Source organism: Acomys russatus, chromosome 1 (assembly GCF_903995435.1).
Source record: "Acomys russatus chromosome 1, mAcoRus1.1, whole genome shotgun sequence".
Classification (NCBI taxonomy): Eukaryota; Metazoa; Chordata; class Mammalia; order Rodentia; family Muridae; genus Acomys; species Acomys russatus.
Genome location: NC_067137.1, coordinates 62791835 through 62818713, shown reverse-complemented (window position 1 = coordinate 62818713; position 26879 = coordinate 62791835). Strand labels below are relative to the sequence as shown.

The following is a 26879-nucleotide window of genomic DNA, read 5'->3' as shown; positions in this document are numbered from 1 at the left end:
CCCTCAGTGACTCAAAAGGTCCCCAGAAACCACACAGCCAATCCTGAATCCCCTTCTACATTCTGACTCAATTCTGACCAATTAAAGCTTGTCACAAATCCCTCCAAGTGTCTATAAATTGAGCCTGCGTGCTCATTTCAGAGTCGCCCTCTAGAGGAGAGAGGCGATCATAGCATGCTAGAATTAAAAAAGAACTGTTTTTGAATACTGCCTTGGGGTCTTTCTTCAGCAGATTACCCAACCCTAACAGTTGAGTCCTACAGTTTGAAAACTCATTCTTCTGAACAATTGCAAGATCAGCCAACATCCTAAGTGTGTGTGTGGCATCTGAAATCATCATTTTCTTCAAAGTGATTTTTATGTTTTTCTAAAATTCAAAATACATACCTCAGTAGTTCCTTATGCTGGACTACAGTTGAGTGTCTGGGGAGCTTAGGTGACGACTCTTCCAACAAGCAGTCAGTAACTGTCACATTAGTAGAGTTGGCTAGTGGGTGTTTGGGGGCCTTTCGGAAATCTACATATTTAAATCTCAAGGTTAGCTTAACAGAAACACAGGTAACCATTTACAACAACATGCACTTGGACAAAAGCATCTTTATTCAAAATTACAGACCATTACCTGAATTGTAGGTAATTCTTCTACATTCCAAACACTCCCAATTTTGTTCCCATGACTGTAGTGAGGAACAGGCTAAGTGTGTTCCGCTAGAACCACAGCTCTGACAACGCTTTACTTCCCATTTGCTGAGGACATAACGAAAAGGATATATGCGTGTTCTGTTAGTGCTGGCATACACTCAGATCACTAGCTATGACTAAAGTGCAGTCCTCCGCCATGTACCACAACCAACCTAGCAAAGGCAGGAAAAGTCTATGCCTTCAGTGTTTCACTTCCCCCTTTAAAGTCCTGATTGATTTAAGTATGGTCCACCTAAGCAGTCCAGGTTAACCTGGAATCACTATGTAGTCCAGGCTGGCCATGAGCCAGTGATCTTCCTACCTCATTTTCCTAGGTGCTGGGATTACTGGCATGCTCCACCACATCTGACTCTGAAGTGTTTTCTCTCTTTCATTTAATGATTGTAATCTCTTCCTCTGAACACCCAGAACTTAAAACCTAAACTAATACCAACACACACACACACACACACACACACACACACACACACACACAAACTATAAATATCAGAAAGGTTTATGATACTCTAAGCTTCCCATATTAAGGAAGATTACATTAACAGGAAAAATAACATGTTTTTAATTTAGGGTGAGTGATTAGGACAGAGACAACAGAGAGAAAACCACAAGTACATGGTGGTGGGGGTGGGGGGGGTATGGGGGGGGGGGAGCGGAGACAGTCGCATAATCATCTCTCATAAGTGTTCTGGAGAAATCAAAGTCCCAAGTATCTAGGCCTGGGACTTCTAGCCTCTGAAGTACCAAGTCTTCAGTGTTTTGTTACAGAAGCTGTGTGTAATTTACATTTATGGCACTGCCTCAACTTGGAATAGCCTCATGAAAATTTAACAGTAACAACAAAAAGGTACTATAAGGACCTCAAAAATTTCTCTGTAAACATACACAATAAACACGTTTCATTTCAAGTTAGAACTTCAAGCATCCTATTTCACTAGAAAATCTATATTCTTAGCTAAAGTCTTAGTAAGGAACAACGAAACGGAAGGCAACTTGCACAAGTACCTGTTGGGTTCGTTATAGTCTCGCCCTTTTTTGCAATGGCATCTTCGAACATCACAGCGATCATGGCTCTGCAACAGCTCTTGGTACGCATTTTCTTCTAATTCCCAGGATGCATCTCTACAATGAAGTAAGATACAACGGATGCTTTGGTTTAACAGAATCAATAATAACAAGGATGAAAGTTAGTCTTTCTAGGCTGGCCTTTTCGGCACAGAAATTTATTAAGTTACTACTTTATCTTACAGTTTACAGTGAACTTTCAAATATTAAGTGAAAAGTTGAACAGAAAATTTCTACACCCTGCACTTTTTTCTAGTACTTCATTTCCACCTTTGGTTGGTATACTCTAGCCTAGCTCCAAACTCAAGTCTCTCTCCAGGTTCTCAAGTGCAGGGATTATAAATGTGTTTGTTTTGATGTTTCTTTTCCTCACTCTCCACGCCCCAACACTATGTAGCCTCCCTAGGCAAGTCTGGAAGTCACTTCATGGCCCATGTTGACCTGTACATCCTGAGCCTCCCAAGGACTGCAATCCAAATTTTACTTTCAATTTTATACTCACTACATAGAATTTCTCATGTTATGACATTACTAAAACTTTTCTTTTCCATTTTAAACACGCTTAGCCTGGCTTAGTATCTATGAACAGCAACTTGAAGATGCTGTACACATCAGCCAGAGATGGACTTGACTGAGCTACTAAGATACACATGAAAAAAGCCAAATGTTACTCACTTTTCAGGAATATGAATTCCCATTCTCAACATCTCCTTCTGAAAGACGTCAGTGTTATTGCATAGTGTACACCTGAAGAAAAACACTCCTGCATTTATTGCTTGAACCTACAGAGGGAAATGGGGAAATCTATCGTTAACACTGCATCTCTCATCGGGTTATGAACTATCTAAGAGTCAATATGCTATCTTTCCCTTATTGGATCATGAAAATATTTTCTGTGTTAACAGTTGGTAGAGCTATAAGCAGAGTTTCTCTAAACTCAGCATTTTCCTCAGTTTAAAAACAAATCACCTAATTCTGGGCAAATTGTTGCAGATGGAAGATGATACCTTAATAAACATGGGGCTTGACACAAATGTGTATCTGGTAGAAAAAGGAAACAAACAGAAACAAGCAGAGACAAAGAATGCCTGAGCAGCTAGCACAAAACGTGCTGAGGACAGCAGACTGTGTCAGGGAGGTCCACACTGAGTAAGGAGCAGTCTCTCCATCCTCACGCCTAGCCTCTCATCACAGCACTTCTATATGCAGGACTCAAAGCAGTCAGAGACAACACTGCTCAGCCACGCTGTAAGCTCATGTAGTATGCTTCTGCTTTTAGTTAGATTCTGGAATCGAGAGTGGAAAGGTTTCTATAAATCCTGTTAGAAAGTGACTGAAGAATCGGTGTGTTCTAAATTATAGCAACTCCTTATTGACATTTATACAATAATCAAGTTTCTACGTGGACAGAAGTCTAAATTAAGTTTTTAAAAAAGAGCACTAAGTTTTTGGTTTGCAGCATTATTTCTAGGGTCTGCCTCACCTTTCCCAATAGTACTGTGTGTGCACGTGACTATGAGACAGGCACTCTATAGTGAGCTAGATCCAGCCCAATACTAGTTTTCAGTGACAAAGTGCTCATTAAAACTCATGTAAACATTAGGTCAAGTCTAAGAACTCTTACAATGCATGGTGGCGCAAGCCTGTAATCCCAGCACACGGAAGGCGGAGGTAGGTGGATTGCTGTAAGTTCGAGGCCAGCCTGGTCTACAAACTGAGTTCAGGCCAACTGAGGCTAAACAGAGAAACAAACAAAACCTCTGTTTTATTGCTAAAAAATCCAAAATAAATCTTTACAAAACTAAGACACACTAGTCAGTAGGTAATACAAATCTTTAAGAAATGTTGTTTTGAAAGGCTCTCACATAAAATTAAATTATACTTCATGATGTTTATTAACTATACTTTCTGGTTCTCTAATAAATATATTTGTGTGTGAGAATTAAACATTTCCAATAAAATAGGCTCCAATTCACCCCTTCTAAAAGAATAATCTCTATAAATATTTATGAGACTATACAAAAAACTGCAACCAGCCAGGCTTCATTTCTAGCACCACTAGTATCTCTTAAGACTTTTTTGAAAAATAAGGTAATTTCACATCTGATAGCTTTCAAAAAGTTTGTGAGCAATCAATATTTTATTTTAAGCTTTACAAAACCAACTTTAAAAGCTACATCTTTATTATTTGGCACGGTGTTGTCTAGCAGCAGTTCCCAACTTTTATATTATATATACAATACTAAATACTTGGGATTTCTTTCAAAATATTTAAGAATTTCTAGGTAAAGACATTACAACTCTGCTGCCTGTGTGTCTGTCTGCTTGTCTGTAGTACTAAACGTAGGGGCCTATGCACACTAGGTAAGCAATCTGTCACTGAACAACATCTCTGGCCCCAATGTTGGCTTTTATGATACCATTTGTTTATTTGTGCAGAGTAAACATAAATTTATTAAGGAAAAGTAAGAAAAGAGCTCCTAAGAGTAAAATAAGTTCCAAGAGGGAAATAAGGGTATTTTATGATATTCTATCTCATTGACAACTTGACACCAGATTAAAATTCAAGTTGGCCAGCAACAGATTTTATATTAAGGAGACTAAGACTCCTGTGTCATCTTACCTGTAAACAGTCTCTGTGAAACCAAGCATTCTTACAGCATGGACTCTGTAATATGTTGTACGTAGGAACTGGCTCGATAAACTCCAAACAGATGGTGCATGGTAAAGAGTCTCTATACTTATTAGCTGTAATGACTTGAACCGGTCGGTGTGTCCAGCAAAATGACCTAAAAACAGAAATTATTTAAGAATAAATAAGCAAGAGAAAACACAAGTTGGTTAACATTATGATTAACATACTTAAGAGAAAATTCTCTTCTGTTTCACAAATGCATCAGAAACAAATGTGGGCTAACAGTCTAACAACCTATAGCCAAGGAAAGTTGAGTGCTTCAAAACACAAACTTTGTGGTGGTAAGACTTCCCTCCTATCAACTAGCATCAATATTTTGTCACTGATATTTACCCCTGTACTCAATAAGAACACACTGCTGAACTTAACAGCTTCCATCATGTAACAAGTTGAATGCAGTAACAATCTACCCCTGATCTACCTTATTTCCTTTGTATTTTCTAACGCTTGTTTCTTTTCCATGTTACCTATCCATTATACAAGTAAAAATATGAAGACTCAAAGAATTACGAAGGTATCAAATGCCAAAATTCACAAAATCTTCATGTTTGAAGCTATACTCAGGGCTATCCTAGGGCAAATTTTGATTTTGTTTTTTAAACTTAACCAAGTTTATAGAGCAACTTAATTTCTGAACCGTGTGATATAAAATGTTTCACAGAAATATGAATCAAACATTCAATACTACATCCTAGAGCTGAAAGTTGAACGTGAATAATAATCCTGGGGTCCATTTTAGACATTGAAACTCTCAAGTTTTATCAGACACAGTTAACTCCAAAGGAAATCATATAGAATACAATATTATATACATCTACAAACACACCTTGTATATCTTAAGATATGTAATATGTATGTATAAATTCAGTAAGCTTTAAAAAGTAATTTTACATGGAAAGTAGATCTTTGAGCTACTTCTCATCATTCTTATATATAACTTTATTAATTAAATTAAAAAATATATATATACAAGGTATTTTGCCAGCATATACATATTTGTACAACAACTGCATGGCAGCTGCCCATAAATGACAGAAGAGGGTACTGGTTCCCTTGGAACTGAAGTTTCCAACAGTTTGAGATGCCAGGTGAGTGCTGGGAAGTAAGCCTGTGTCCTCTGGAAGAGTAGCCAGTGCTCTTGACCGTTGAATCATCATTCCAGCCTCTCATAGTATATATTTAATGAAGTCAAATAACTCACGCGAAATTGCCAGTAAACTGGAAAATACACTCTTTCTGAAGTCCGCAGGGCAAGTGATAACTTCGTTTACACTGGGGTACAACACAGCCAATTGAAGCACCATTTTTCTTGCAAACTGTGCACTTCTAAAGGAAATATAAAAACAGGAGCATAATATAAACATTCAGTACTATAGTACGACCAATCTATTAATGAGTATTCCTTGTGAAGAGATTGAAAAATATTGCTATAGTGACAGTATATTCTATCCTAACCCAAAAGACAAAGTCTTAAGATATGTGTTGGGTAGTTTGTTTTGTCAATTTGACAGTCTAAAGTCATCAGAGAAAATGCCTCCATTAAAGTGACCTGTTGACAAGTCTGTAGGGGCACCCTCATGATCGACTAGTGTGTGGGAGCTCAGCATACTGTGGCTGGCTGGGTGGTCCTGGGTCATATAGGAAAGCAGGCTGAGCAAGCCATGGGCAGGAAGCCAGTAAGCAGGCATTCTGCAGTAGTCTCTGTTTCATTTCCTATCCCTAGGTTTCTGTTTTGAGCTCCTTCTCTCAGTGATGGACTATGACATGGAAACTTAAGAAAAAAATACCCCATTCCTCACCAAGTTGCTTTTGGTCATGGTACATCTTACAGAACTAGAAAGCAAATGTAGTCACCAAAAGGGTGTTAAAATCTAGAAAAAGTCCAGTATCTGTGAAATGTTGGAGGAAGGTCCAACTGTGTTTTCAAATGCTGATTTCAGTCCCTTGAGATCTGGTTACCGCCTAGTCATGGGCATTTTTATGAATGCTGTACTATCTCCTGTAACCATGTGATGATAAGGAATGTTCCCCAATTACCCTTGATTGGCTAAATAAAGATGCTGAAGCCTATGACTGGGTAGAAGAGAGAGAGGCGAAATTTTAGGTGCCCAGGCTTGAGTTAGAAGGAGGAGGAACACGGAAGAGAAAGGGAGGAGCAGAAAAAAGATGGTGCTGAGCACGTGGCTGTAAGAACAGACTGATGGAGCAGAAGCCGCCCTGGGAGGCATCAGATTGGCGAGTGATTGGGTTTTATGCGGGTTTTAAAGGTACTAGGATTAGAGTAGCTCAGAATCTCCCCAGCATAGTGCTTACAGTTTAAGATTAAATCAAAGTCTCCATGTCAGTCACTGGGGAACTTACTGGTTAAAGAAAACTACGGCCTTAATAATTTACTATATTGGTTAATATAGAAAGAATAATTCATCATTGTACAGTGAACTGAAGTGGAAACAGCTTTTACAGACATAATTATCTCAAGGTCTCAAGATGAGATCATCCTAGACTTAGACTATCCTAAATCCTAGCATTAGTGTCTTTATAAGAGAAAAGAAAGTCAGATCTAAAACACAAGCCTCTCAGAAAACAGGCTGTGTGACAATAAAACAAGAGCCTGGGGTCATCTTAACATCTACAAGGTACATCCAAAGACACTATAGCAATCAGGAGGGAGCGAAGTGCAGAAGGAATTCACTTCATAGCCTTTAGCCAGCTCCAACTCTCCTGACACAATAATGCTGTACTCTAAACTTATGAGGGACTCTATCTGTATTTCTGTAATTTGTTATGGCAACCCTGGGAAATAAGACCAAAGTCCCTAACCATTACAATGGCACATACAGAAAAAGATGGTAGTTAGAATATACAGGTGAACCTAAGTGTATCTTGGAACCCCTGTAATGGTCACTGAGTCGCTGATCACAGGCTCACTGCTAACTCAGGGGCCACTCACAGCACAGGAGAAAGCCTGGAGAGCCTCAAGGATCTCCCCGTGAACTGACACAGGGACCTCTAAGGTTTAAAAAAACACAACAAAACAAAACAAACACACAAAAAAACCAGAAAGGAAGGAAGAAAAAGAAAAGAAGAAAAGTGGAAATGAAAGCACTCCTTCAGGCTCATGTACTAAGAGGATTTAGATGTATTAAGAAAATAGGTAGCTACAAAAATTTGTTAAGGGAGACCACCCTTAATTCCAAATTTGCTATCATTAAGACGTTAAGGAATTTTTATGTTAGTACCCCCTCCTTTGGTTTATCCTGACCAATGGCTCTCTAGAGCCCCAGAACCTCTATTTTACAACTCACCCCCTTACACTAACCACTGGTTTTTCGACGTGACATTTTAAAATGTGTCTGCTTCCCCTGTAGGCCTTCACGATGACTTTGCGTTGTTTTCCCATCCACCTTACTGCTCTCACCTGGCACGCACTGAGAAGAGGACTACAGTGTCAGGAGAAACACATTACTTAGCTCTGTTAGAGATTGCAGGGCATCACAAACTCAAGTCACTTGTGACTAACGATCTCCAGCTTTCTGTTACCCAGTCTCTCCTCCATGTCAAGACTTCGGGGGTGAGTCATAGGCTTTCTCTGTACTAATCTAACTCTTGTCATTAATCTAAGTGACTTCAGCATTTTTGTGACAGCCTTTGAGTTGTATTTTAACACTCTTTGCCCTGACTTGAGCAAAACAATAAATTATCCCATTTCCTAAGCGTTCACGATGGAAATCAGTTTCTAGTGTCACATTAATTGAAAAGTACTTCTTGTCCTTCCAACTTTTCTGTCTTCAACTCTCATTATTTCTACTTAGACCAAATACAGACTATAGTTCTTTCCTTGGAGATATTGGCACAAAAAATGGAAAGCACTGCTTTAAACAAAACAAGACAAACTCAAATAGATAATGTATAGTTTTCTTGCATGCAAATCCTACACGTCTCTGATGTGTGACAGAGAGAGAAGGGGTGGGGGGTGTGGGGGAGAGAGAAAGAGAGAGAGAGAGAGAGAGAGAGAGAGAAAGAGAGAGAGAGAGAGAGAGAAAGAAGAAAGGGAACTGGCCTAGGTAGTTTAAGGTCAATTTGACACAAGCTAGAGAGAAGGGAATCTTATGAAAAAACTGCCTCCCTAAAATCCAGCTGTAAACAAACCTAAGGGCATTTTCCTAATTAGTGATTGTTAAGAGAGGCCCCTGTAGGTGGGCCCAGCCCTGGACTGGTAATGCTAGGTTCTATTTAAAAAGGAAGGAGGTTTGGGCAAGCCATCAGGAGCACGAAAGTAAGAAGCATTCCTCCAAGGCCCTTGTATTCTTAGCTCTTGTCCCCATGTTCCTGCCATATTTTCAGTTACTGTCCTGGCTTCCTTTAATGAACACTGATGTGAAAAGTATAAGCCAAATAAAGCTTTGCTTCTCCAAGTTTGTTTTTGGTCACGATGTTTCATTACTTAGAATAGTAACCCTAAGACAGGAACCATAAGAAAAGGAGGGAAGCAAACCCTTAATAAGGGACACTTAATAATTAAGTGTCCAATGTCAATGTGAAGTCGGCCTTACCCTCTCCAGAGCTCAGAGACTATCATAGCCCATGGGGACAGAAGGACCAGAGGGAGGAGTGAGGTGGACCGGTGCCGATGGACATGGCTTTGTTGTTGTCCTCACTCTCACAGCAGCATAGGTCTCTCAACACCTTGAGTTGTTTAGGCAGATAATGGCAGCTAGGGAGGTGGGGTAAAGAGGCCCCATACCTTTATGAGGATCTACAGGCAGTTAATGGTTGCTAGGGGAGAGGGACATTTTCTTCTGTGGAAATGCCACTGTAAGGAGCCCACGCTCCTGTAAGTAAACCTTCACCCAGGATTCTTTATGTAATCTTAATAAAACTCAGTAGGTCATCAGGAAAAAATGAGTAACAGCATGAAGGTAACAGAGGACTAGGTGAAAAGGGACTCACAGGAGTAAGAGGCAAATACTACTGATAAAAGTTTTATTCAGTGTAGGTTAAACTCTTTTGTAAAAATATAAAAATGTTTTATTAAAAGTTATAATACTTGATAAAAAATTCATTAGAATAAAACACTATAGCCATGAATTTCTAATACAGGAACTTATAGAAAACTTTCCAAGGCAACACTAGCAGCATCTGTGGTACTCAGGGTAATGAATAAAACAATTACTTACTAGTTTGGAAGCTCTATTGACTTCCTTCCTGATGTCTTCTATTAGAAAGCCATAAACTCCTTCTTCTTCTTTGCCTCTCTGCCAAATCCCACTTGACATTAACTATGAATACATTTTCAATTAGGAAACACAAGAAGAAAACAGGTTGGAATTAATAAATGTATATACTACTATTTTTCATGGTCAAATAATAGGCAACTCATACCACAAGACTTTGAAGACATATCATATAAACAGTGTACACAGACTAAGTTTTCAGTAACATTTCAGTAACAGAGAGGGGGCTGCAAGATGGAATAGTAATAAATAGTAAAATGCGCACTGGGATAAACAGAGCCCTAACAGTTACATTCCAGTGTTCTTACTGCCCTGATAATGCAGGATTTTTACACTGTTCATAACAAAACAGAATTTTAATAGGGCTAGGTATGGAGTCAGTACCTGTGGTGGTTTAAGTAAGGGTGGCTTTCATAGCCTCAAATATTTGAATGCTTAGTCACCAGGGACTTAACAAAGTGAAAGGATTATATGGATCAGGAGGCACAGCCTTGTTGAAGGAAGTATGTGACTAGGGATGGGCCAGTGTTTCTCTTTGCTTTCCGATCAGGATGTAGCTCTGCAGCACCACACCTGCTTGTCACCATACTCGCTGCCATGACAAAAATGGACTAAATCTCAAAACTGTATACACATCTCCCATTAAATGCTCTCTTATGAGGTGCATGCCTTTAGTCCCGGCACTCAGGAGGATGAGGCAGGCAATCTCTGGGTTTGAGGCCAGCCTGGTCTACAGAGTAAGTTCCAGGACAGCCAGGGCTACACACAGGGCTACACAGAGAAAGCCTGTCTTGGGGGTGGGCAGTGGAGGGTGGGGCAGGGGAGGGGGTAGAGGAGTTGCCTTTAATCACGGCATTTCTTCACAGCAATAAAACAGTGACTAAGATTGACTTGAAGTATTATATTAATAAAAGACAGACTTTAAGAAAAATTGTAATATCCCTAGATAGACTAAGTAACAAACACTTAAATAAAAGCAGTTTGCAGTTAGTAAAGTTTGTTTTAGTCTCAGTAATATTCTAAAATACAGCTAGTACATATTTATCTAAGAACTAGGTATAAGAAAAAAACCTATTGACTAATAGAAAATTTTCTAATTCTTTATAAAAAAATAAAAGGTTAAGTGAAAATATTTCTTTTTTTTCTTTTTTTTTTTTTGCCATAAAATAAACAGACTCCAGTGTCAGGTTCTCTTAAGGCACAGTATGAAATGATTAGATCTTAGACTAATCTACAAGTATGCTGAACTCAGGGTTTAATAGTTGGTGTTAACTGTCAACAACAGAACGTGGTAATAATGGCGGGATCTGTTGACTGCTAGACCCGTCCACTCTGAGTGGTGCCATCGTTCCGCTGGGATCCTGGACGGAGTACCTGGAGAGGAGCTGAGCAGCATACATTATTTTCTTTGTTCTCAGACTCTTATCAGCCAACACAGTATGATCTGTCCCTCAAGCCCTACCACTGTGATTTCCCCACCATAATGGATGGCAGCCTGAGCTGGGAGCCAGGGTAAAGCCCGTCTCCTTCAAGTTGTTCTTATCAGGGCACTTCTTCACACAGCAGGGAGAGGACCCGAGACAACTGCTGTCTGGACTATCACCAATGACTCATTTAGATGGTTCCCCAGGAAAGTTCTGAACCACGCTCAGTAGCGTGGATGAGAATGGGTTTAAAAACATGCTGATGAACTTATTGATTATCCTTAGAGAAGTAGAACTTTATTTCCCTTCTCCTTTAATACAGTATAAAATTAACTCAATTGTAACAGACAATAAAGCAGAAATGATACTGGTATGTGAAAACTAGCAAGGTGATGGTTCATCTAGAGCCACTCTGCCTTCTGGCCTGTCTGCCTGTCTGTCATAATTTACTTTGAATAAAGCTAGATGGTATGCTGTGTGCAGTCCTACTAAGAAGCCCAGAAAAGGCCCTGAGCCTCTTGTCAACGGCTAGGAGGAAGTGTGGCTAAAAGCATGTGAGCAAGCCACTGAAGGCAGAGCCTCCAACCTTCTAGCAAAGCCTTTAGACGGAGCTGGGTTACATCTAAATTGAAATCCCATTAACAACTCAGCCAAAACTATTCAGAAAACAAACGTTGCTTCACTCTGCTAAAATTGCATAATGATTTCTAAAGCAGCCAGAAAAACTAACTTGGTTTCAACTACAGTGGTAACTAATGCGGCCTTAGCAAGGAAAGATCTAATGTGCCAGGAATTTGTTTCATCTCGGACTCTGAGGACGAGAAACATGATACAGAGCTATGAGGGAAGCAGTCTTTGCTTTTCCCCTGAGCAAATCATACACGCCTGTCTCCTTTCCCACTAATACCAATCATCTTCAGCCAGAACTTTTCCTTCCAGTGCTCTGTGAAATAAAATACTTTTCTTCTACACCCTGAACCTTCAAACAAGTCTTTCTGTAACATGTCACTAACAACGAAGGAAACTGAAGAGTGGTAAAAGGGTACTCTGCTTACAGATCTAACCGCTCTCTCCCTCTTTCCTAGTTAATTAGATGGCAGGTGTGGTGGCGCACACCTTTAATCCCAGCACTCTGGAGGCAGGGGCAGGTGGACCACTATGAGTTTGAGGCCAGCCTGGTCTACAAACTGAGTCCAGGACAGCCAAGGCTACACATAAAAACCTGTCTCAAAAAACAAACAAAAAATAGTTAAGTAAAAACAAACAGGTAAGGATAAGTCTTTATATGCACCAAGTAACCTCAAAAGCTTAAAATCTGATATTAAAAACTCATACTTTTACATAAAGATGATCAAAAGGTCCAGAAGCTAATTTTTAGACATAGTGGCACCTAACTTCTCTTTAGGACACACTTCTAGAACTAAAGTATACTTACCAAACAGTAGTAATGGACACTGAAATTCCATTTCTCATAAGTCTTCTTTTCTCCATATTTATTAGGACAGTCATCACTTTTTCGACAGAAAATACAACAAGCTAATAGCAAAAAAGTAAATATATCTTAAAATTACAAACTAATTAATAGAATTAGTGCTTCTATGATGTATGTGCGTGTGTAAAAGTGTGTGTGAGTGAACGGTGGCCATGTGGAGGTCAGAAAAGCAACCTCAGGCACGCCAGTACTCCCTTTCCACCTTGCTTAAGACAGGACATTTTCTGTTGTTGCTGCTGTATACAGCAGCTCTCAAGGAGTAAGTGTCTTGTCTCTGCCTCACATCTCCCTGTAGAACAGTAGGATTACAGCCACGGGCTACCGTGCCCACCTGGAGACCTGAACTCGGGCATTCAGACTAGCCTGACAAGTCTTTTACCCCCACAGCTGCAAATCCCCAGCTGCTGAACGTTGTCTAGATTAATAACGGCCTTGTGTGGTTCGTGTCTATGGTTACAGTCTGCTAGTCTAAAAGGAAGTAACATTGACCTCATTCCCAAATAAATGTGACGATGCTTTGTCTATGCGGTAGCTAGCTCCCTGGGGATGGGGTCAAATGCCTGCTTGTTTTACCAGTATCAGAATTCTCTTAGGGGTAAAACAAAAACAGTAACCACAAAAGTCTAGGGCAAGCAGCTGACAGACAAAACAAAACAAAACAACAAAAACAAAAACAAAACAAAACAAAACAAAACAAAAACCAGAGAAGGGGAGTCAGGGTCTTAAAAAGCTCACATATGTACTGAAGAACACAGGGCCATGTGTGAACCCATGGGCATTAGCAGTGCTTAAGAAGAGTCTAAGGAAAACAAACATTGACTACTGACAGACCTTGAGGCACATTCACCCCCAATACCTTAAAAAGACCTTAAACCAATAAAGAGCCCTGAAGGCGTAAGAAACTCCATTTCAATATCAAGTATTCATCTTTACTGTGGACTACTTTATAATTTTTATAGCAGACTATTTAAAATTCAGTAAAATTGTTCTAATTCGCTGTATTTCCTGTTAAAATTACCTTTTACCACAGCAAAAACTGGCTTCTATTAGGCACACTGATATTTTTTTAACACATTTTTATTGAAAAATAAAATAATTCATATTACATCTCATTTTCTATCCCATCCCCTACATCCTCCCATTCCTCTCTCCCTCCCACTTTCACCCCAATCCCCTTCCCTATGACTGTGACCGAGGGGGACCTCCTCCCCCTGAATATGGAGGCACACTGATATTAAGTAAAACCTAGAGGCATTTATCTGGGGGGAAATTAAGTAAGAATAAGTAAGAATATATTTCAACAAATGTACAATAGTATTACATAAATCATATTAGCCAGGAGGTATAATAAGAAAAGATAATAGGTATGTGGGGATAGAGGGGTTGGTAGGGGCCAATTTCCTTGTTCAAAGTAAGGTAGAGGGTAGTCAACAGATACACTAAAAGTAATGGTCAAGAGAGTATTAAGGTAACTGGGGAGACAGCTCAGTTGGTATGTTCATCACGCAAGCAAGAGGACCAGAGTTTGAATCTCTAGCAGCTATAAAAAGCTAGAGTCAGTTGTGCATGTCTGTAATTCCTGTGCCAAGGAAGCAGAAACTTGGATCCCTTGCCAGCCAGTTGAGCCAAGTGGAGGAGCTCAAGATTCAATGAGATAATCTACGACATGGCCTATCTCAAAAAAAAAAAAAAAAAAAAAGAGAGAACGAGCTGGGCATGATGTCACCACCCCCTTTGCTCTCTGCACAAGTGAGGCAGAGTCAGGTGGAGTTCTGTGAGTTCAAGGCTGGCCTGGTGTACATAGTGAGTTACAGGCTAGTCAGGGATAAGCATAATGAGACTCTGTCTCAAAACAAAACAAATAAGCAAAAACCCCACCAAGCCTAAACAGAGGAGTAGTGTACACACACACACAAGTACACAGTAGTCTACTAATTTAGAGTCCTCATCGTCCGTGGTAGCAAGTCAACAGATACTGTTTATAAGAAAACAACTAACAGGAATTTTCTTTTTCATTTCAAATTTTCTTGTGTCTGTTTCTTATATTGTCCTCATTTACCAAAGGCAGAGTCATTAAATATTAAATGATAATTTATTCAGATTCAAATCACATCTGGTAAATCATAAAAACATACAAAATATAATTAACAAAATGTCTTTTGGCAACAAATGTACTGGTAGTTTGTGGAAATGAACATAATCATAATTTAATGGAACCTACTAATAACTAAGCATGCATCAGAATACTCCTTACTGGATACCATTCTAAAGGGATTAATTATATTGTAATAAAAATATTTTTCATAGTTACTTACCAAGATTTTTTGAATTATCAGGTTTATTTTCATTCATCTTACTAGGAAAAATAAGAACATATTAATATTTAATTTCAAAAACCTCAAACTAACCATTTTTACTTGAAATTCAGTTAGTATGATTATAATCAAATCATATAAAATCACTCCGTACTATAGTGCAGTAGTTCCCATTTCACTTTTTGTGGGATGTCCTGCAGCGCACCAAGAAGTCCTACACAACAAAGAACTGCCTAGACTCATGTATTTCTAAGTAAATATTAAAAGGAAAGGAAAGCAAAGCAAAGCAAAGATCAATAAAAATAAAATCCCCTTACAATTACATTAACCTACAAAGTAACACCATGTCAAACACCTTTTCTTTTTGCTCTGTTAGGAGAGTGCAGACTGCAACTTGGTATTCATATCTGAAAACTTGTTCACTGCTTAGGAAGGAAAAATCACATGGGTGGGCAGCAGCAAGGTGACTCAAGTCAGCACCTGTCAGCACTACTGTTTTGGTCTCTACTGTGGCTGGTGCACTTGCCAACTCTTACCCACCTGTGCTACTCAGCAGTGCTCAAGCCACTTAGATACTGACATAAAAGCCACTGTGACTTTCTCCTTGCTCTTTTTGTCCATGTCTACAAGAAGCTGCTGCCAGGTGACAATAACATCCAAGCTGCTTCATGAAGAGGCCCGCTCAGTATGGAACAGGTTTATGACAGAAGCACATGTTTATGACATAAGCACACGCTACCATATCTGTCTTAGACTTCTGTCGAGAAAGTCTGCGAGCAACTTTAGGGAAGCCCTAGTTCCTGGCGCACAGATACTATGATGGTTTTTGTTTTGCTTTAAACCAAGTTTCATGGGTGATGTAGAGATGGCAATAGATGGTTATCACAAAGGAAGCCAAATTCCCACCCACTCCACCTAATGGCTACCTAACCAAAAAAAAACCATGGTAATTAAACTCCAAAATTGACGGTCTATGCAGTAAATACTATTGAAATAACTGACAGGATTTCTTTGTGTAGCCTTAGCTGTCCTACACTTGCTTTGTAGACCAGGCTAGGCTTAAACTCAGAGTGATCCACCTGCCTCTGCCTCCCTGAGTGCTGGGATTAGAGGCATGTGCCACCATGCCCAGCTGTGTACTGATTTTTATATATAAACAATTCCCAGGAAACAGGGTCTCTTTGTGTCTACACATTGGATCATTATGCCCTCTGTTGATGCTTTTAGTGGCATCACAACGCACAGAAAGATCTCTGCAGCTTAGATTCCAAAATCATGTAGTATTCCAACTCTAAAATTCAAGAAGGAACCATGAGAATAATGTAATTCTAGACTGTGTCAGATACCCAAGCTCTGGTTCAAAAGCATGTATTGTTTTCTCAGCAGAAGGGGTATCTGACGGCAGAGTAGTGTACGCTACACAAACAGTCCCAGCCACTGGTCTTTAGAAGGACAGCCCAACACTATTGGACAGGCTTTTCCAGAAAAGCACAGTTAGGCCTTCAGTTTCTAAGTAACATGAAGAGCAGACTTTTCTGCTTCTTAGTTCTCACGCGCTCATGCCTGTACATCCCTGACTTTCACAAACAGCACCAAACATTCAAAAACACGCTTTAAAAGCCGGGCACGGTGGCGCACGCCTGTAACCCCAGCACTCAAGTTCGAGGCCAGCCTGGTCTACAAAGTGAGTCCAGGACAGCCAGGGCTATTACAGAGAAATAACTGTCTCGAAAAGAAACCGAAAGAAAAAGATATATTTAAATTTTTATTTTGGTGACTTAGTTTATCTTAATATAGGGGTAATAAAAAATGTTATCGGGTTTAAGTAGGAAAATGTGTGTATAGCACTTAATATGTCATGAACATGAACAAATACTGGCATTTTTCTTTTTTGAGATTTCTTCAGGGATTATTTTAGTATTTATTTCTCACATGAAATTTATAGACTACATATCACTTGAAAACAGAGTTAGGAATCATAGTGTCTCTAATCAGGCTGCAAAAAACTTTTCTTTTTTTTAAGAAAGCTGAGATTTGAATCATATATTGAATAAAAAGGGAAAACATTGGAAATTTTTACAAAACAGTTGAAAACTGAAGAATGAGACTGGAAGAACTATAATACTACTAATAATAATAATAATTAGTAGTAGTAGTAGTATTGGACAGTAAGATGACTCAGCTGGTAAAAGAATTTCCATTTGACTCCTGGAAACAACAAGGTAGGAAAAAACTGACTCTCAGAACTGACAATCCCCCTCTGATCATAAAGCAAGCGCGCGCACGCGCGCACACACACATTATATAATTTTTAGTTTAAATCTAGTTTCTGATCTTCACTTCTATTAGTCACATTGTAAAGTTTAATGAAAACGCATGTACTGTGGTTGTATTATGTTTAGTAACTGTATTTCAGACATCTGTTCTCATTTACCATGTATCATACACATGTACTAGTCCATTGAACTGCCACAATAATCCCACAAGGAAGTCTTTATCCCCATTATACATTTAAAAGACTTGACTCAGGAAGGTTAAACAGCTTTCCCAGTCAAGGTCACACACTGCTATGAGGTAGTAGTGATGCGAATTCTAAACAAGAGGTCTGTTCTAGTTGTCTTTAATCAATATATTACCAGGCTTTTCTAGGAAGACCCTGCGTTTAAACCTCTGATTTTTTTCCGTTAAAACGCAATTATTCAAGTCCACCCTCTACAAGTTAGTATCCGTGAAGTTTGGGTAGAGCATTCACGAACTCTTACAGGTTTATGACATGCACTGATGGAGGTAAAAGAAAAACGAAGAGATTGGAAGCACACTAGGATACCAAAAAAAAAAAAAAAAATCTAAAACTGGTGACTATGATGCCACAAATACTTGCTGGTGTATAAAGCTAGCAGATTTGTCTGCACTCTTTAGGAAAGGAAAGCCACTATCTTTGTGACATGCATATGAAAACGCCTTCATTTTAATGATCGTGTGCTACTTAAACGTTTTCTTCCTGGTGAATACTGAAAGCAGCATTCATTAGCAGGGATGGAAGAGGATGAAGAAATGACTTTACTTTGAATGTTACTAAGTGCCATTTTAAAATGATACTTACACCTTTTGATGACATATTACTCAGTTGCTAAAACCTTAAAAGGATCTCTATGTATTTTTTTTCTACAACGCGCAAAATCAATCTGACAGTTTTCACTAAGGCAAAATATAGAACTTTTTTCTTTTCAAAGTTTACATTTGCTGTGCACATCTAAGCTATTCTTAAAGGTATAGATTTTTGTCGGGGTTTGTGTGAGTCCCGTTTACCATAAAAGATGAACAGCAACAACAGCAACAAAACCAAACAAAAACGCTCGAAGAAAACTCAACTCTTAATGCATTGCGTTCCTCTAAAATGACTCGATAACACAGTCGGCCAATGAATGGAGAGGTGAAAAGGCAGGCGGGGCTGAGGAACTGGAACCTAACCCCATTGTTAGCAAGCTAACATCTGTGAGCCACCCGTGCTACTGTAGCCAGTTTAAATGAGCAAAGGGGCTCAGGTTTTTGCGGTACATGAGAAATGTCAAAGCGTGAAAGAAAAATACTCCGGTTTTAAACACAAAGGATACTCGGATTTCAGCTTAAATCCCCTCGAGGCATTTCAAGGCAGTCAGCTCTCAGCGGTGCGGGAACCGGTCTGAGGAGCAACTAAGAGCCACGTCGAGCACCCTTCTGTGCAACCCGCCCCACCTTCTGTCTTTACTTAATAAAAGGGCAGCTCTCCACCTTAAGGCAGCTCGGAGCCGGAGCAGCGGCAGTGTGCTCCGTCCAGCGCAGGGAGAAGCCCGTCCAGCGTACCCCTACCCGGCCGCCCATGACCCTCCAGTCCCTCCCGGCCGTGTCCTCACCAAGGCGCGGAGCTGGAGTCCTAAGGGTCACCGCTGCGTTACCGCTCAGGTCTAGCGCGGCGGTGTTGTACGCCCACCCGGCTCAGCCCCATCCAACGGCTCGCAGAATTCAAATTCTGCCCACTTCCGTTTGCGACCCGGAAGACACGATTGCCCCGCCCCACCCTGGGGAAGTGGGAGGTGTGTAGCTACGTCTGCGCCGTAGCATCTGGTGTGAATTTAAGGAGCGTGCGCAGGGGCGGATGCAATGACCTGGCAGGGAAAACAACCCCCAATCCTGCGTGTCCGGGGAAACCAACCAAGTACACAAGTCACCCCACCACAGGCCACACACTGCAAATGAATGCGTATTCTCGCCGCCCTCTTCCCTACAGGATTCTTTTGTATCACAGTTGCCTATTGTCCTAAGAGAGCCCTTGCTTGGCCACGGGGTGTCGGTTCCTTTTAGCGAAGACCAGGATGAGAATTTTAATACCAAATGTCTGGAGTTTCTGAAGGGATACGTCTGAGCGGTTTAAGAAATTTACACACGGATTTTGGTTCTTTAGGCAGAAGGCTGAAACTGTACGCCTCTGAGCTGGAGTTAATAGTGGGTCAGCATGTAAGCCTCTGAGCTAGAGTTAATAGTGGGTCAGCAAACACCGGATCGCACTGATTTAAAACTTGCCTTATCCTAAAAGCGCCTCGTCAGCGCCTTTCAAAACAAAACTTGAAAGATATGCTGGATTTCTAGAATCTAGATACCTGGATTCTAAATACCTAGCACGAAGGTAGAAAGTTATTTTTTAACCGATGTAACATCTATAACAGTGGGAAATGGGAAATAATATGTTCACCGATGAAGAAATACTAAATTATGTTTTAGGATTTGATGTACTGAAGGCATTAAAAAAACACGCCAGGCGTGGTGGCGCACGCCTTTAATCCCCACACTCGGGAGGCAGAGGCAGGTGGATCGAGGCCAGCCTGGTCTACAAAGGTAGTCCAGGACAGCCAAGGCTAACACAAAGAGATCCCGTCTTGAAAACAGCCAAGCACATAAAATAAAATGAAAACAATTATGGCTGTGTATTTCACTATTTAATGTTTCACATTAATATTATGTATTCATTAAATATATAGTTCTTAGCCGGGCGTGGTGGCGCACGCCTTTAATCTCAGCACTCAGGAGGCAGAGGCAGGCGGATCGTTGTAGGTTCGAGGCCAGCCTGGTCTACAAAGCGAGTCCAGGACAGCCAAGGCTACACAGAGAAACTCTGTCTTGAAAACCAAAAACCGAAAAACAAACAAAACAAATATATATATATATATATATATATATATATATATATATATATATATATATAGTTCTTGAAGGCAGAAACTTAATTTTGTCATTCTTCTATTTCTTTTTTTTTTTTTAGATTTATTTATTTATTACATATACAGTGTTCTGCATGTACACCTGCACACCAGAAGAGGACACCAGATCTCATTATAGATGGTTGTGAGCCACCATGTGGTAGCTGGGACTTGAACTCAGGACCTTTGGATGAGCAGCCAGTGCTCTTAACCTCTGAGCCATCTCTCCAGCCCCCATCATTCTTCTATTTCACTACTTAATGTTTCCCATTAGTATTATGTACATACTAAATATATAGGTCTTGAAGGCAAAAGCAATATATTTTTTCTATGTATTTTACAATTAATTCTTTCCACTTTCTCTCCAATAGCTTATCTCTCACAGGAATTAAAATTTTCAACCTGTCCTTCAAGCAAAGCTAAATATTCTTAGGTAAGCAGTGTAGTTCAGTTGATACCCTCTAGAAGTCTTGATGGGTTCATTTTCTCTGCCAGTTAGAGAATTAAAAGGCAGGAAAAATCTTGAGTGTAAACAGGTAGCATTAGAAAAATGTCCACACCACAGCCAGCAGCAGACAGAATCAGCTACTAAAGAAACAGCCCTTTGACAATGGGATGGGGTGGGTGGGGGTGGGGGTGGATGAACAGTGTTGGGGGAGTAGGGGGGTTGGGAGGGTTGAGCAAGGGGGGTTGGGCAGGGGGGGTTGCGGTATGAACAGACGGGACAAGGGACTCCAACTCCGGAAGCAAAAAATTTAGTCTCTTCTCTAGGGCTGTTTAGTGTTTGTTTGTGTTTGGTTTTTCTTTCTTTTTCTTTTCTTTTCTGTTTTTTGTTGTTGTTGTTGTTGCTGTTTTAAGTTTCTCAAGAGTTTTCCACCACCTAATGTAGAGTTGGTCAGTTTAAATGAAGCTAGGATAGTTGATTGGCCCACAGCTGCCGTGTAACTTGTCCTAATCCTGTCTTGAACAAGTTAAGCCATTTCATCAGCAGGGGGCTTGCTGGGGGCCGGCAAGGCCTTTGTTTTCAACTGCTAGGTTCTTGTCTCAAATCAGCAGGGCATGGAAGAAGCCTGCTGTTTTGAAAATTCATCACCTTTATCACTTCCCCAAGGCCCTGCTTCCTACCTGTCTGCCAATCAGGGGGATCTGTCTAACTCCTAGTTTCTTACAGTGATAGATCACTTGTTTAGTGCTTAGGGTCTGGGACCATCAAACAACAAAAACAAACAAAATAAAACAACAACAACAAAACACACACATGCACACAAACCAACCAACCAACCAGACCCCCCCCCACAAAAAAAAGCAAAAATTGAGTATTTTCAGATTGCTTTGAAGTTACTCCTTGTATTAGCTGGGGTTCTCTAGACTAATAACTTATAGAATGTGTGTATATATAGACTGAAAGCCCAGCTAATTCAACAGTGGCTGCCTGTGAACAAACAAAGTCCAAGAACCCAGTAGTTGTTCAATTCATAAAGCTTGATGTCTCCGCTGGTCTTCAGTACACACTGGAATCCTGAAGAAGTAGGCTCTCATGCCAGTGAAGGAATGGGCTTGCTTCTTGCACGGAGGAAAAGAGCAAAAGCTTCCTCCTTCTATATCCTTAGGCTTCCAGCAGAAGGTGTGGTCCAGATTAGGTGTTGGTTAAAGATATGAATTACACCTGGGTGTGGTGGCACACGCCTTTAATCCCAGCACTCGGGAGGCAGAGCCAGGCGGATCTCTCTGAGTTTGTGGCCAGCCTGGTCTACAGAGTGATTCCAGGACAGCCAGGCCTACACACACAGTTGTCTCAAAGAAATTAAAAAAAAAAAAAAAAAAAAAAGATCCGAGTTAAATGTGTCTTCCAGATGTAGTCAAGTTGATAACCAGTAGTCATAACAGAGTCACCCTTTGCCAAGTAATTTTCAAATGAAAACAAAAACCAGGACATAACATTGAACCATAATATAACTATGTCATGTACAATCTCAAATATGTTATACAAGTGCAAACACGTTATAGATGTAGGATAGGTGGCAATGTCCCTTGAGGGACATTCCTTTAGTTAAATATGATAACCATTGACATTCTTTTGATTGATGATGCATCACATGATAAAGAAATTGAGGAAAGAAAATACAAATACTGTACAAACACATCCTTAGCAAAATACAACAGAAACACTCACACTAATTGTAATCCTCTTTTCTGCAACTGGTCATATGGTCTTAGCTGATATTTCTGACTGCCTTCCTGTATTATCCATTCTGAGTTTCCTCCACCTTTTCCTGGAGGAATGACCCATACCGTCATTCCTGAAGGTTCTATGGCCTTTGTCATCCTGCCTGGATTAGGCGACTGTACTTTCCCATAGATTTTAATCCCAGGACATGGGATTACTAAGAGATGCTCTAAAAGATCTGCACTTCAGACGTAATCTTTTTTACCTCCATTGTGGAGGAGAAGCAACCCAATTTCCCCATGGTAATCTGGATCAATCGCCCCTCCTAACACTGTTTCTCCTGTGTTAGCCTGTAGGCTTAAGGGCATCAGAAGCCCAAAGTAGTCAGGGGAGAGTCTGAGTTTCTGCTTCAATGGATGTTTCTTGATTTTCGGCTCTGGAACCAAAACTTCCAGGCCAGCTGAATTTATGGTAATGGGAACAGGAAGCAAAGGTTCCCCTCGTGGACCATGAGGGATGAGAGTGAATGGAGCATTCCCTTTTCCACCCCTTGGTTCCTGGACTGAGGATCTGGCTATGGGAGAAACCACACTACACCACACCTAGAACACTGACTCAAAGTTTAAACTGCTTCTATATAACCCTGCCCCAGCCTTCCAGGCTGCTGCTACTTAACTTGCACTGTAACTGTGTCTTCAAAAGGCCATTCCATCTTTCTATCAGGTCAGCTGCTTTAGGACTGCGGGGAGCATGGTAAGACCGGTGGGTTCCATGATTGTGAGCCCACTGCCCTACTACTCTGACTGTGAAGTGGGTTTCCTGGTCAGAAGCAATACTGTGTGGAATACCATGCTGGTGGATAAGGTATTCTGAATGTCCATGGATGGTGGCAGAGGCAGCAGCTCCACATGCAGGAAAGGCAAATCCATAATAGTAAGGAACAAAGCATTCTCCTTTCCTTGGAGTAAGGGGTCCAGTGTAGTCAACCTGCCACCAGGTCACTGGCTGGTCACCCTAGGAAATGTGGCCATATTCAAGGCTCACTGTTAGTCGCTGCTTGTTGGCAGATCTGGCACTGAGAAGCAACTGCAGCCAGGTCATCCTTGGTGAGTGGAGCATTGTCCAGCTCATGCATAACTTTCATCTCTGCCACCAACCATGACCTCTTTCTTCCTGGGTCCATTGGCAATGACAGGAATGGCTGGGGAAAGAGGCTGACTGCTAGAACGAGTCATTCTATCTGCTTGATTACTGAACTCTTCCTCAGATGAAGTTACATTTTGAGGAGAATTTACACCAGAAAACAAATATCGTTATGTCCTTCATGCATTTGAGGAGATCTGTCCACATACTTCCTCCCCAGATGTCTTTCCCACTCACTTTCCAATAATGGTTTTTCTAAGTCCTTGACATCAGTCAACCCATTGGCTACAGCCCGTGCAATGAACAATCACAATTTGGCCATTTCTCCTTCCAAGCAAAATGTGTGACCATGTATACTGCCTGAAGTTCTGTGTAGAGGAATTTTAATTCAGAACATGGCTGCTCTGGCAAGAGATCACTTCCAAAGACCTTCTCGGTCTGTGAGATTCGACTGAAATACAAACATGCCTTTAATCCAGGAGACAGAGGCAAGCAGATCTGAGTTCAAGACCAGCCTGGTACAAAGCAAATTTCAGGTAAAGAAAAGTTTAGGCATGGTAGTACACGCCTTTAATCCCAAACAACGAAAGTAAAGATGGTTTGTAGAAGGAAGTACCCATGTTTGAAAATTATGTTTAATGGAGTGGCAGAAAACGTGATGAATCAGAGAAAGATTTGGCAGAATAGGATACACCCAACTCTCCTGAGAAGAACAAGGAAAGGATGAAAGGAGCAATGCAAAGAAAGAGAGGAGACAGTTTTACCAGGATGGTAATAGAGCCACAGGTTGCTGAGAGAGAACTCAAGTGAAGACCGAATGAACAGGAGAATGAGAAGGAGCCAGGAGATTAGAGCAGATTGCTGGAGTTAGTCTGAAGCCAAGCAGAGCAATTCAGAAGAAAAGCCAGATTGAATAAGTCAACTGGGAGAGGAGTTTGAGCCAGAACAGCTGAGATGAACCAGACAGCCCAGAGCACAGAAAGAACAGGAAAGGGTGAGCTTATTAAGCAATGAGTGTTAGAGGCTGAAAACATTCTAGGCCTAAGCTAGAAGCTTCCATGACTAGGCTTAGGTTAGCAGACAAAGGCAATAATCCTCCGAGACAACAACTGGCTAAAAAAAAAAAAAAACTCCTTTTACAGTTCTGCCCACTGTGAAGATTTCCCCTTGCCAGTGTCTTTCAGGGTTGTCCCAGAAAGGGCTTGTAATGGTCAGGCGTTCACCTCTGGGTGGTGCCTGCATAACATATCGAACTATCTGTAAACCAGGTTCTAGTTTTCTCTTTCTCAGTCAACTAATCATAGGGCACAATTCATGAGGCTGTAGGTTCATGTTTGGCAGCAGACTACTTTATGATAGGGGTAGAAACCATGCGTATATGGGCAACTTCTTCCTTGTGCCTTCAGGTTCTGTGTGGGCCCAGTCACATGTATACTACTTGTATTTGATACTGGATTGCTGCTGTGCACATCCTACTTTATGACTTGGGTCAGCTAACACCCAGCTCATGATGGGCAGCTCAGGTCACATGGTAACTTGGTATCCCATTGTCACATGTTCAGTTTCCACTAAGGCCCAAGAGTGGGCCAAGAGCTGTTTCTCAAAGGGTGAATAGTTGTCTGCCTTGCTATACAATCTCAAAGGTATCGTTTGTGACTCACCTATGGGGCCTGCTACTGTTCCAAATAGCATCTCTATTTGCCACTGACATTACCCCACATGACATGGGGTCTGTTGGATCATATAGTCCAAGTGGTAGGGAAGCCTGCACAGTAGCCTGGACATGTTGGTTCTTTTTCTATTCCTGGCCTAACAAAGCCAGCAGCTGAGTCACTTGGTATGGGCCAGAGTAAAACACCCAAGTGAAGGATGAGCTGTTTCCAGAATCCAGATAGGCCTACTAAACATGCTGCTTTCTTGGTAGTGGGAGGGGCTAAGTGTAATAACTTAACTTTCACTTTGGAAGGAATATCTTTGCCATGTGCTCCCTTCCCACACTGGACTCCTAACAATTTCCCCAAGGTAAAAAAGGTCCTTGAATCGGCTGGAGAGATAGCTTAGTGGTTAAGAGCACTGTCTGCTCTTCTAAGGGTGCTGAGTTCAATTCCCAGAAACCACATGGTGGGTCACAACCATCTATAATGTGATCTGATGCTCTCTTCTGGACTGCAGGTGTATGTGCAGGCAGAGCACTGTATACATAATAAATATTTAAATTTATTTTTAAAAGGCCCTTGATGTTTGATTGGATTTATTTCCCATTATTTAATGTGCATAGGAATGAACAAGTCCAAGGTGGTTGCTAGCTCCTGCTCACTAGGCCCAATCAGCATAATGTTGTCAATATAGTGGACCAATGTGGTATTTTGTGGGAGAGACAGACTATCAAGATCTCTTCTAAGTTATAACATAGTGCTGGAAAGTTAACATATCCTTGAGGCAAAACTGTAAAGGTTTACTTGCTGGCCTTGCCAACTGAAAGCAAATCGCTCTTGGTGTTCCTTATGGACAGGAACCAACAAAGAGGGATTTGCTCGACAATTAGCTGGATACCGTGTACCAGGAGATGTGTTAGTCGACTGTAATCCCAGTACTGGGGAAGGCAGAGGCAGGCAGATACACCATAAAAAAAAAAAAAAAAAAATCACTTTACCTGTGCTGACCATTATGGGTTAGGCCATTATGAACATTGTTTTGTCTCTGTTGCCCATTATGATAACTGGGATCATGGCCTTTGTTGACTTGGTGTTGCCATCTGGCCTCTTCTACCTTGGTGCCTAATCAAACCCATTGCATTTAATTCACCCAGTTGAGCAGCAGCATCTCTAACCTAAGGTCTGGTTCAAGGAAAAGTGGACAACAAAGCTCTGCAGACACGATGGTCTCTTTAATCATTTTGCATCATATAGGATTAGTGAAGGGCTTGTCTTCTGGGCCTTCCCGTTGTGGAGGATTAGGTTTTACTGACGCTAGGATTAGTGTACTGACTCTAGCATTGGAATTTCCCTGAGCCTTAAAATTGCTTCATCAACACTGACCCAAGGGACATCAAGAGTCTTCAAGGTCTTTCCAGCAGGGTGTCTTTGACAAGCACTTCAGCCAACCATTCAAACAAACTGCTGTAAGTAGAAATTAATACATTACCCTGTTGGAGCTTGGGAGACGGTACCGCTAAAAGCTGTAGAGGCCCAACTCAAGAGGTTTCAGAGAACATTATTAGCCATTGAACTAGAGACTGCTTCCATAGCGTTTAGAAAGAAAGAAGAAAGAAGGAAAGAAAGAAAGAAAGAAAGAAAGAAAGAAAGAAAGAAAGAAAGAAAATGTGGCTGCTTTCTGCCTATGTCCTACCTAAGAAGTTACAGGAAGCTAAATTTACAAGTTATGGACTAATTTCCTTGACAAAGGAGATTT

General features: G+C 40.8%; 1 protein-coding gene across 3 annotated transcripts in view; it reads right to left on the bottom strand.

Annotated features, from left to right (window-relative positions):
• G2e3 (G2/M-phase specific E3 ubiquitin protein ligase) overlaps window positions 1–18967 on the bottom strand; it is a 34257-nt gene extending 15290 nt beyond the window's left edge. Inside the window, exons 1-10 of one of the 3 annotated variants that reach the window (XM_051145748.1) lie at window positions 18818–18967; window positions 14925–14965; window positions 12553–12653; window positions 9637–9738; window positions 5661–5785; window positions 4388–4553; window positions 2440–2546; window positions 1705–1821; window positions 623–747; window positions 388–517 (exon numbers count right to left, since the gene is read on the bottom strand). In XM_051145748.1, the coding sequence (XP_051001705.1) occupies window positions 388–517; window positions 623–747; window positions 1705–1821; window positions 2440–2546; window positions 4388–4553; window positions 5661–5785; window positions 9637–9738; window positions 12553–12653; window positions 14925–14961 (1010 nt within the window). In that variant the 5' untranslated portion in view covers window positions 14962–14965; window positions 18818–18967. The remainder of the gene's footprint in view (window positions 1–387; window positions 518–622; window positions 748–1704; window positions 1822–2439; window positions 2547–4387; window positions 4554–5660; window positions 5786–9636; window positions 9739–12552; window positions 12654–14924; window positions 14966–18817) is intronic. The other 2 variants (XM_051145757.1, XM_051145764.1) reach the window with 2 other exon arrangements.
• Between the last annotated feature and the right edge of the window lie 7912 nt (window positions 18968–26879).